At 45.3% G+C, this 12,224-nt stretch overlaps 2 protein-coding genes across 2 annotated transcripts in view; one reads left to right on the top strand and one right to left on the bottom strand.

Annotated features, from left to right (window-relative positions):
* The window catches only part of LOC142198394 (uncharacterized), a 1,100,421-nt gene that overhangs the window by 285,089 nt on the left and 803,108 nt on the right, over positions 1-12,224 (top strand). The gene's annotated exons all lie outside the window — the stretch shown is intronic.
* The window catches only part of LOC142196980 (uncharacterized), a 29,600-nt gene continuing 27,044 nt past the window's right edge, over positions 9,669-12,224 (bottom strand). Inside the window, exons 5-6 of the mRNA XM_075266950.1 lie at positions 9,977-11,599; positions 9,669-9,808 (exon numbers count right to left, since the gene is read on the bottom strand). Of these exons, the coding sequence (XP_075123051.1) occupies positions 9,669-9,808; positions 9,977-11,599 (1,763 nt within the window). The remainder of the gene's footprint in view (positions 9,809-9,976; positions 11,600-12,224) is intronic.

The following is a 12,224-nucleotide window of genomic DNA, read 5'->3' as shown; positions in this document are numbered from 1 at the left end:
TTAAAATGGTCGTAGTTTTTGGGTGAAGTAGATGCTGGATGCTGGGGAAGGGGAGGGGGTGTTTTGGTTGTCTGTCTGCCCCTTCCCTGAGCCTGAGGACTGTTTTTTTTTTCCCCACTTGGAATTCAGCCTGGCTGACTATCTGCAGTGCTCCTATTAACCCCTTCCTGATGGAACAGGAGCACTGCAGATCCCCTATATTCAGTAGACCAGGCACTGTCAGACACAGGGATACCTAATGTGTATAATGTGTTTCACAGTCATTTTCTACTTTTGTATGTATTCTAGGGAAAGGAGGGATTAAGAACTTTTATTTAAAAAAAAAAAAAATTTTTGCACTATTTTATGGGAGATTCTATACATGTGGCTGGTCATAAACCCCCCTCACCCTCCTTTTTTTTTTGCTGACTCGAGTATCAGCCGAGGGGGGCTTTTTCAGCTCAAAAACTGGGCTGAAAAATTCGGCTTATACTCGAGTATATACAGTAATTGGAGAGTTGGTTCAGAGAAAGGCGTGAGCATAGCTTTACAGGAGGCAATCTTCCTCTGGGATGGGAGGAGCGAAGTCAAGCCTTTCTCAAACGGAGTGAGAGGTCTACAGGGGGTCGAGGAAAGTAAAAGTTTCCTGAGAATAGTAGTGAGTTGTGCGAGATCTATGAAATTCAGTTTCATCCCAGGAAGAAGGTTTTGAAGTTGTTGCTGAGAAATTGGCAAAGTATTGTGAAACAGGTCCTTCAGTTGAAGATTTTTCAGCAACTGCCAGAGGGAGGTATCAAACGTAAGTCCAGTTACCTTCGTCAGGAGGAGAAAGGGGGTCAAGGTTGCTGGTAAAATCGGCGAAGGAGCGGGAGCCAATTGTTCCTTATGTTCGAGCCAAGTTTCATAGGGACCCCTCAGAAGGATAGAGATCTCAGAACGGGTAACCACAGAGAGTGTAGCAGGTTGGGGCCAAACAGTTCATTCGCCAAATCTGTCGTCAAGGAATATTTATACATCCATCTGGAGAGTTGTATTGATTTATAATATGTCCGCATGTCTGCTAATGCAATGTCCCCTTGTTTCTTTCCTTTAGTGAGCAATGAATACGAACGTCGCGGAGGCTTGTGTATCCAAAGGAAAGTAGAGAAGAGCCTCTTCAACAGCGGAAAAAAGGACTTTGGTAAGTATATAGGCAACATTTGTAAAAGATACATAACCTTAGGGAGCACATACATCTGTAAAAGATTCCTCCTCCCTAGCCAGGACAAATATGGAAAATCATAGCCTTGTAGGGTAGACTAAGTCTTTTAGCAAGGGAGAGAAGTGTAATGGGTACACACTGCTTAGATCAGAGGGTAGATGAATACCTAAATATTTAATCCATGTGTCTTTCCAAACATAAGGGACCAGTGGTTTCAGTGGAGAAACCTGGGGAGCTGGGATGGAGACTGGGACGGAGTAATTGGAAAGAGATCCATAAACATCAATGAGGGACTGTAATTCGGGAAGGGCTGTCAACGGGTTGGATAGGAGGAATAAGACGTCATCAGCAAAAGCCAATGAGCTAATCGATCCGTTTGCTACCGAAAAACCTTGGCTATGGGGATTCTGCCGCACTGCCTGCAGAAACGTCTCTAGAGTAAGGACAAACAAGGTAGGCGAGAGGGGGAAGCCCTGCCTGGTGCCATTTGTAATTTCAAAATAGGGGGAAAGGGATCCATTAATCCGTAACCTAGCATGTGGTTGCGCATAAAGGGAGAGGATTGCCTGTACAAGGAGCGAACCCAAAAGCCTTAAGGGCTTCAGACATAGACAACCAATTCACACGGTCCAATGCTTTTTCAGTATCAACACTCAGAAGCATCAGAGGGCGATTTGACCGTTTGGCCAGGTCAATAATATGCAATAGCTTACGGGTATTTTCTTTACCTTCCCTCCCTTTAATGAAACCCACTTGTTCTTCATTAATTGATTGCGGGACTAGGTCTCTCAAGCGTAGAGCGAGAAGTTTGGCCCGGACTTTCACATCATGATTTAGCAAAGAAATTGGCCTGTAATTCCAGCAATCCGTGGGGTCTTTACCCTCTTTGTGTATAAGGGTAATGTGTGCCTCCTGAGACTGACGCATCCTAGGGACACCTTGGAGGAGAGCATTACAGAATGAGGTGAGATGTGGGACAAGAACTGTGTGAAATATCGCATAATAATGAGAAGTAAGCCCATCCGGACCAGGGCTTTTGCCACTCGGGAAGCTACAGAGGGAGGATTTAACTTCAGATTCGGTGACTGGTGATAATAGAGCTAATTTGTCTTGTTCCTTGAGAGATGGCAAATGCAGTGAACTTAGGAAGAGCTATATACGGCTGAGCTTGTCATCTGGGCTATCGGACGAGAAGGGTGGATGGCAATGGGTGTTCTCTTCTAAATTATATAGAGAGGAGTAATATCTGTGAAACGCTTCAGCTATATCAGGCGTGTCGTAAACTAGTGAATTATCATCACATTTGATAGCTTCAATATGAGCTCGTGCTCTCTCCTTTCTCTTCATCGCCGTCATAAACCTACCACCCTTATTGCCATGAGCGTATACCCGTACCCTTCAATATAATAGAGCTTTAGCCGAAAAGGCATTAAGAGTCTTTTTCAATTTTTCCCTTAAAACGGTTAAATCGTCGATCGCCAGTAAGGATGCTTTTCTTTTCTGCAATTTGTAACATTAATGAATCTTTCTTTTTTCAGGGCTGAGGCCTTGGCAATGAGAAGCCCACGAATATAGGACTTATGTGCTTCCCACAACAAGGTGGGTGACAAATCAGGGGACTTATTCAACTGGAAGTACAGTTCAATTTCCTTGCCAATTTGTTCTCTAACTTCAGGGTTGTCGAAAACTCTCTCATTTAAGCGCCAGGTCCAAGGCCTGGGGGTGAGCTCAGGAAGGGAAAAAGAGGTAGAGACCGGGGCGTGATCAGAAATACTTATTATTCCAATTAGTGAAGCAGTGATAGGATCTAGAAGAGATTTAGAGCACAAAATATAATCCAAGTCTTGGTGTGAATTGTGGGGTGTGGAAAAGAAAGAATAATCTCTAACCGAGGGCTTGGCTATCCTCCAGGAATCTATCAAATGTAAATCTTGAAGTGTAGTATGTAAACGTCTGATGGCTTTTTGGGACATAGACAATTTTTTTGGAAGAGGAGTCTAGATATGGGTCGAGCAATAAATTTGAGTCACCCCTTAATAAGATTTCACCTTGTGCGAATTGAGAAAGTACCATCAGTGTGCTCAGTAACCAAGCCACCTGACCTTGGTTAGGGGCATAAATCGAGGCCAATGTCATTTGACAGTTAGCTAATCGTCCTTTAATAAAAAGAGCCCTGCCTTCCGCATCAGCATATTGTTGTGTAACTACAAAAGGAAGCGATTTTCTTAAAGCAATCACAAATCCTTTAGAGGAGGAAGTGGGATGTGTGGAATAGTACCACGTGTCAAAATCTGATTTACAGGGCTTAGGAATGTTACCAGCCTTGAAATGAGTTTCCTGTAACATCAGGATATCTGCTTTAAGTTTCCTAGATAAAGTCATAAGCCAATGATGTTTATTAGGGGAATTTAATCCGTTAACATTAAATGAAGTCACAGATACGGGGGTAGGAGTCATAGAGGGCATGTTGTTCATACAATGTCAATGAATGTACCCAACAATGACACAAGCAAAACCGTTTACTAAGTCTACGAACAGTAAGCAGTTACAAGAAATAAAGAAGCTTGAAGAAAGAAAGGAGGGGAGGGAGGGGGAAGAGAGAAGAGGAAGAAAAGGACAAGGAAAGGAAGAGGAGGAAGGTAGAAGAGGAGAGAAGAAGAAAAATAGAAACAGAAGAAAATACCGTGATAAACAAGATCGAGAAAAACAAGAATAACACGTTCAAACAAGGTAGATAAGCTCAGGTGAGACGAACAACTCCCACTGAAGCAGACACTAAGCGAGCAATAAGTAACAGTGAACTAGGGAGGCGTGAGGATAAGTCCTGATCGGGAGAGGACTAAGGAAGGGCCGTCCTATAACAGGTGCATAAGAGGAACAGAATAACCTACTAGCAAGGAACATGTTCAGGTGAGTATTCAACATATAACATTCCAAACTGGTTCATTAGAAGCAAAGCCCGTATCTACTGGGCAATCAATCGTATAACCACTGCAGCCAAGAGAGCACTCGTAGTCAAATAGCATATAAACGTGTAACATCCAAATGACCCGCAATCTCAAAACCCTGGAATCTTCAACAACTCAGGTAAGTCAGGGATCTTGAAAGATTCAGGGAGAACAAACAAAACAGTCAAAGAACGTCCTGATCGGGAGAAAAGATAGATAAAGTATAGAGGAGTAGGTCGGGCAGTAATGAACTCCATCCATGAGTAGCCTAAGGAACCATATTATTGTTGTTGATCTCTAAGAGGGGTTTTCTTCGACTTTGGAGACCGAAATCGAGCAGATTCCGTCCAGGAGGGCAGGGGCGGCAAAGATGGTATAGCACTCAAGTTCCGAGAAGGGAGCCACGAAGGTATATCAAGTGGCTCAATATCTAGAAGAGACCAGACCGCAGCTAAATCTTTCAGGGTATGTATGGCAATACGTTTTCCACCCTGTACAATAGCCAAGCCAAAAGGGTATAACCAAACGTATTGTATATTCCGAGCCCTTAGTTCATCCAATAAGGGTTTGAGGAGCCTTCTCTTAGCCAGGACTGACGGAGCGATATCCTGGTATATGGAGATTTCAGTGCCGTCCAGGGAGACCTGATCTCTAGTATGTTCTGCCGTTAGTATCGCTTGTGTGTCACGGAAAGAGAGGAGACCGCATACGATGTCCCGAGAAGGGTCTCCTCGACGTGGTTTTGGGCGCAAAGCTCTATGTATCCTCTCTGTAACTACTTGCGCTGCACGTTCCGGGCCCAACAATTCTGAAAAAAGGCCTTCCGCCATCTTGGGTAGATCCTCTGGTGTATAGGATTCAGGTATGCCTTTCAGCCGTAAATTCCTCCTACGGCTCCTATTCTCCTGTTCCTCAATCAAGGAGAGAGAGCGATCAAGGAGCTCAGTGTGGCACTGCAGATGGTCAGAGACTATCTCCGCGTTGTCACGTGCAGAGGAATAAGTGTCCTCCAAAGCTTGCACTCTGTGCCCCGTAGCTTTGATTTCAGCCTTGATTGCCACCAACTCGGCTAAGACAGGATTAAGAGCCTTAGATAGTGCTTTTTCAAGTGTTCTGTGTAAAAAATCATGGGAGATGTGTGTGGTACCTGAATCCGAGCGCTCACCTCCTGTTACACTCTCCATTTCAGATTCCTCATCCGACTCCGGATCCCTCTGCAGGTCCGACGCCATCTCGGGCAGGCCGCGTGGAGAAGCGTTCTTCTTTTTCAGGTAGCTCTGTAAGTCCCCCTGTTGTTTAGACATCCTCGGGGTGCCTGGGGTGTCCCCCTGTCTGTCCTTGTTAGTTCTGACCATGTTTGCTAGGTAGGTAATGCAAGACGGCCGTATCAAAGTCCCAGAGCTGTGGAGCTCTAGCAAACAGCAACCACCATGTTACGCGGTCAGGCTCCGCCCCTCATCCTGCTCTGTAATATGGACACCCTGCTCTGTAATATGGACCCCCTGCTCTGTAATATGGACACCCTGCTCTGTAATATGGACCCCCTGCTCTGTAATATGGACCCCCTGCTCTGTAATATGGACCCTCTGCTCTGTAATATGGACCCCCTGCTCTGTAATATGGACCCCCTGCTCTGTAATATGGACCCCGTGCTCTGTAATATGGACCCCCTGCTCTGTAATATGGACCCCGTGCTCTGTAATATGGACCCCCTGCTCTGTAATATGGACCCCCCCTGCTCTGTAATAGGGACCCCCCTGCTTTGTAATAGGGACCCCCTGCTTTTGGGACCTTTATTTGCCTAGAAGTGGCTGAGAGAAGACGCCTCCAGGACGGGGTATCCCTCACCAGGCCCAGAGCTGTAGACTCTTCTATCTTCTACCACAGAACATGGTTTGAAAAATGAGACTAATAAAAAATTGAAAGATTGCAAAAACTTTATTCAGCAAACAGTAGCTTAAGCCAAAAATAAGATGTTTTGTACAAAATTTCTTCCAGAAGACGTATCAGTATAAACCAACATAAGTGAATTGTATGTAGAGTGTTAGCCCGGCTCCCTGTGACTTTCCTGTACATTTCTTATCCACTCCGGGCTCTGCCTCCTCTAATCGACTCCCATCTCCACTCTGATTGACACCTCCCCCCCCCCCCCCCCCGCCCAGGAGTGATGTCATGAAAATACTAAAACCAAAGAGTCGGGGGAGGGTATCTGTTTGCCCCCTTTCTCTGAATTCTGCCCTTGAGCTTCGTTCCAATACAGGTAACAGTTACAGCAGATTTATCACATTATGGGTAGATATGTCCCAAAATAAAAGTTATCATAAAATCCCAGACAATAAACTGCGATAACTTGCAAAAACAAAAAGACCCAAAATTTACAAAATTAAAAAAGCCACAAAAACTAAATTACAGGAAAAAAAAAAACACAAAAAAATGTAAAAGTGAAGATTCAGAACTCCGAATAAGATAAAACAATAAAGCGTCACATCCCGTAATACACAAGTTACATGTGAGGAATAAAATAACATTTGTTGTCTCGTCATATAAATGCGTTTTGGGGGATTTTTACATCCAGGACCCCCCGGACCAGGAACATAAACAATATTTAGTATCAGGAGAGCGAGGTCGGGGGATTATCCACAAGACCAAGCAGACCTCAGGCAAGAGATACCCCCTATCCTGTCGGGGGTCTTCGGGTCGGTCTGATTACTGTAATACCTTCTCACCCTGCTGCCCTCTATATAAGCACCTCCATACCCGCTATCCTGTCGGGGGTCTTCGGGTCGGTCTGATTACTGTAATACCTTCTCACCCTGCTGCCCTCTATATAAGCACCTCCATACCCGCTATCCTGTCGGGGGTCTCCAGGTCAGTCTGATTACTGTAATACCTTCTCACCCTGCTGCCCTCTATATAAGCACCTCCATACCCGCTATCCTGTCGGGGGTCTTCGGGTCGGTCTGATTACTGTAATACCTTCTCACCCTGCTGCCCTCTATATAAGCACCTCCATACCCGCTATCCTGTCGGGGGTCTCCGGGTCAGTCTGATTACTGTAATACCTTCTCACCCTGCTGCCCTCTATATAAGCACCTCCATACCCGCTATCCTGTCGGGGGTCTCCGGGTCGGTCTGATTACTGTAATACCTTCTCACTCTGCTGCCCTCTATATAAGCACCTCCATACCCGCTATCCTGTCGGGGGTCTTCGGGTCGGTCTGATTACTGTAATACCTTCTCACCCTGCTGCCCTCTATATAAGCACCTCCATACCCGCTATCCTGTCGGGGGTCTCTGGGTTGGTCTGATTACTGTAATACCTTCTCACCCTGCTGTCCTCTATATAAGCACCTCCATACCCACTATCCTGTCGGGGGTCTCCGGGTCGGTCTGATTACTGTATTACCTTCTCACCCTACTGCCCTCTATATAAGCTCCTCCATACCCGCTATCCTGTCGGGGGTCTCCGGGTCGGTCTGATTACTGTAATACCTTCTCACCCTGCTGCACTCTATATAAGCACCTCCATACCCACTATCCTGTCGGGGGTCTCCGGGTCGGTCTGATTACTGTAATACCTTCTCACCCTGCTGCCCTCTATATAAGCTCCTCCATACCCGCTATCCTGTCGGGGGTCTCCGGGTCGGTCTGATTGCTGTAATACCTTCTCACCCTGCTGCCCTCTATATAAGCTCCTCCATACCCGCTATCCTGTCGGGGGTCTCTGGGTTGGTCTGATTACTGTAATACCTTCTCACCCTGCTGCCCTCTATATAAGCACCTCCATACCCACTATCCTGTCGGGGGTCTCCGGGTCGGTCTGATTACTGTATTACCTTCTCACCCTACTGCCCTCTATATAAGCTCCTCCATACCCGCTATCCTGTCGGGGGTCTCCGGGTCGGTCTGATTACTGTAATACCTTCTCACCCTGCTGCACTCTATATAAGCACCTCCATACCCACTATCCTGTCGGGGGTCTCCGGGTCGGTCTGATTACTGTATTACCTTCTCACCCTACTGCCCTCTATATAAGCTCCTCCATACCCGCTATCCTGTCGGGGGTCTCCGGGTCGGTCTGATTACTGTAATACCTTCTCACCCTGCTGCCCTCTATATAAGCTCCTCCATACCCGCTATCCTGTCGGGGGTCTCCGGGTCGGTCTGATTGCTGTAATACCTTCTCACCCTGCTGCCCTCTATATAAACACCTCCATACCCGCTATCCTGTCGGGGGTCTTCGGGTCGGTCTGATTACTGTATTACCTTCTCACCCTGCTGCCCTCTATATAAGCTCCTCCATACCCGCTATCCTGTCGGGGGTCCAGGATCAGTCTGATTACTGTAATACCTTCTCACCCTGCTGCCCTCTATATAAACACCTCCATACCTGCTATCCTGTCGGGGGTCTCCGGATCGGTCTGATTACTGTAATACCTTCTCACCCTGCTGCCCTCTATATAAGCACCTCCATACCTGCTATCCTGTCGGGGGTCTCCGGGTCGGTCTGATTACTGTAATACCTTCTCACCCTGCTGCCCTCTATATAAGCACCTCCATACCCGCTATCCTGTCGGGGGTCTCTGGGTCGGTCTGATTACTGTAATACCTTCTCACCCTGCTGTCCTCTATATAAGTACCTCCATACCCGCTATCCTGTCGGGGGTCTCTGGATCGTTCCCTGTTCACCTCCATGGCTTTCCACTTGGCCTTTCACATGATCACACACGTTGACTCTTGGGGTTTGTAAAGAGGACCCATCACCACCTCTATCCGGCTCTCTGCATCCTTCAGTAGGTGCTCGGCATCTGGTTCTGGCATAGGTGTAGTTTTTTCTCTAACTCCCCCCACTCCTGAGCCATTGGTGGTGTTAGTTTTACCAGTCAGTCAGGTCAGTAGTGCTGGACTTGAGCAGACACCGCCTGACAGTATGGAGCACAATTAGCATATTGGGTGTTGAGACGATCAGAAATGATATGACCACTCCTACTGCAGCACTTGGGACAATTCAGTTTCTTCCTCATCCGACGTCGAGTGGCCTGGTACTCCCACTGCTCATGGCTTCGTATTGTGACATTATCCCAAGGCCCTTCGGGGTTGTATATGAGGACCCGGGCCGAGCCTCTCCTTCAGGGTGGTCTTTTCTTCCTTGATAAAGAGCTGTGGGCTTCTTTCCCGTAGAGTCTGGCTAGTTGTAATAAAGAGCTAGCGGGGGGACTTCCTCCTTGGATGGATGGCTCTCTGTGGTTAGTCAGTTGGGTTGGGTGCAATCACTTGCTTCCACTTCTCTACAACTTAGTGGTTGTTTCACTGGAGGAAGCCATGCAAGTGGGAGTGGAGCATAAACAGAGAGAAGTATAATGGAAAGATCTGCGCGGCCTCCAGATTGGCTGCAACGTTTAGGCTACAAATACTAAAAGGAAATGCAAAATACTATGGGAAAAATGCCAGAGTCTTATAAAAACATGAGCTGTGTCACCGAGACCAAGAGGCAGTGCCGGGTATTTCCCACCTACAGAACATCAAAATGGCTATTCCCTTTACTGTATTCCGTCACAGGTAACAAGATTATTCTCCCCTGTGTGACTTCTCTCATGTCTAATAAGATTGGATTTATCTCTAAAACATTTTCCACATTCCGAACATGAATAAGGCTTCTCGCCTGTGTGACTTCTCTCGTGTTTCATAAGATCCGATTTACATGAAAAGAATTTCCCATATTCTGAACATGAATATGGCTTCTCTCCTGTGTGACGTCTCTGATGTATAACAAGATTTCCTTTCGTAGTAAAACATTTCCCACATTCTGAACATGAATATGGCTTCTTTTCTGTGTGACGTCTCTCATGTATAACAAGATTTCCTTTCGTAGTAAAACATTTCCCACATTCTGAACATGAATATGGCTTCTCTCCTGTGTGAAGTCTCTCATGTTCAACAAGATTTCCTTTCATAGTAAAACATTTTCCACATTCTGAACATGAATATGGCTTCTCTCCTGTGTGAAGTCTCTCATGTATAACAAGACTTCCTTTCGTAGTAAAACATTTCCCACATTCTGAACATGAATATGGCTTCTCTCCTGTGTGAAGTCTCTCATGTATAACAAGACTTCCTTTCGTAGTAAAACATTTCCCACATTCTGAACATGAATATGGCTTCTCTCCTGTGTGAAGTCTCTCATGTTCAACAAGATTTCCTTTCATAGTAAAACATTTCCCACATTCTGAACATGAATATGGCTTCTCTCCTGTGTGAAGTTTCTCATGTATAACAAGATTTCCTTTCGTAGTAAAACTTTTCCCACATTCTGAACATGAATATGGCTTCTCTCCTGTGTGAAATCTCTCATGCCTAACAAGACCTTCTTTCATAATAAAACATTTCCCACATTTTGAACATGAATATGGCTTCTCTCCTGTGTGAATTCTCTCATGTACAACAAGATTTCCTTTCGTAGTAAAACATTTCCCACATTCTGAACATGAATATGGCTTCTCTCCTGTGTGAATTCTCTGATGTATAACCAGATCAGTTCTATCTGTAAAACATTTCCCACATTCTGAACATGAATATGGCTTCTCTTCTGTGTGACGTCTCTCATGCTCAACAAGATTTCCTTTCTTAGTAAAACATTTCCCACATTCTGAACATGAATATGGCTTCTCCCCTGTGTGAAGTCTCTCATGTTCAACAAGATTTCCTTTCATAGTAAAACATTTCCCACATTCTGAACATGAATATGGCTTCTCCCCTGTGTGAAGTCTCTCATGTATAACAAGACTTCCTTTCGTAGTAAAACATTTCCCACATTCTGAACATGAATATGGGTTCTCTCCTGTGTGAAGTTTCTCATGTATAACAAGATTTCCTTTCGTAGTAAAACTTTTCCCACATTCTGAACATGAATATGGCTTCTCTCCTGTGTGAAATCTCTCATGCCTAACAAGACCTTCTTTCATAGTAAAACATTTCCCACATTCTGAACATGAATATGGCTTCTCCCCTGTGTGAATTCTCTCATGTATAACAAGATTTCCTTTCGTAGTAAAACATTTCCCACATTCTGAACATGAATATGGCTTCTCCCCTGTGTGAAGTCTCTCATGTATAACAAGACTTCCTTTCGTTGTAAAACATTTCCCACATTCTGAACATGAATATGGCTTCTCTCCTGTGTGACTTCTTCTGTGTGTTACTAGACTTGCACTATTTATGAACTCTCTTCCATATTCCTCACACTGAAACCTTTTCCCGCCTTTCTTCTCAGTACTTGTGGTCACAATCTGTGGTTGGTCAGAAGGTTCCTCATGATTTGGGGGATTATATGATGGATCTGTACTGTGACGTCCTGGATGTACATGAGGGGTAATGAGGTTTTCTCCTGAGGAGCGCTCCATCATATCTTCATCTTCTCCTTTATCACTTACTGATAACAGGACGTTTCCCTCAGAGATCGCACTGGGATTTTCTGTAAGAGTAAAAATAGATTTTATGATTCTTATTGATTTTAGCAGAAATTTAATTTGCATGTTCTATGATTTGCATAGGGTGTGAATCAGGCAATAAGATATCATGTATACATCACTACATCACTGTCACTCGGTAAGGAGACTGTTGTATTGATGCCTGGACGTCCGCTGCCTCCAGGGAGAAACACCAAACAGATTCCAGATAACAGGGTTGTGCATCAATACAAATGGCAATAAGTAAAAGGAAACTAAAGTATTGGCACAAAAAAAAAAAAGTTTCCTTAGCCTCCCCGGCTGCTCAGACGCTGTAGGTCGGTGCAAGTCCTTTCACTCAGTCATGTGGAGTAGAGTACAGTACAGCTTCTGCTGTATCCTCAGTGACAGACGCACGGAGATCATTCCGGCTGGACATAGAATATCCTCTGCTTCTCCGAGAGAAAGTCCAGAATAAGCAGCAGCATTATTACCAGTAACAGGTGGACGCCCTGTAAGACGCCAAACATTAGATGAGCTCCTCACCCCTCGGGGCTGCTCCCCTGCTTATCAGGTATGAGGAACGAGGAGAGTTACTGGACTGGAGCTCTAAGGGGGAACCGACCTGAAGAAACCTGGGACTTCTCCTTC

Source organism: Leptodactylus fuscus, chromosome 3, assembly GCF_031893055.1.
Source record: "Leptodactylus fuscus isolate aLepFus1 chromosome 3, aLepFus1.hap2, whole genome shotgun sequence".
Taxonomy (NCBI): Eukaryota; Metazoa; Chordata; class Amphibia; order Anura; family Leptodactylidae; genus Leptodactylus; species Leptodactylus fuscus.
Note: the sequence above shows the minus strand (reverse complement) of the source record. Positions and strands in the feature narration are given on the sequence as shown.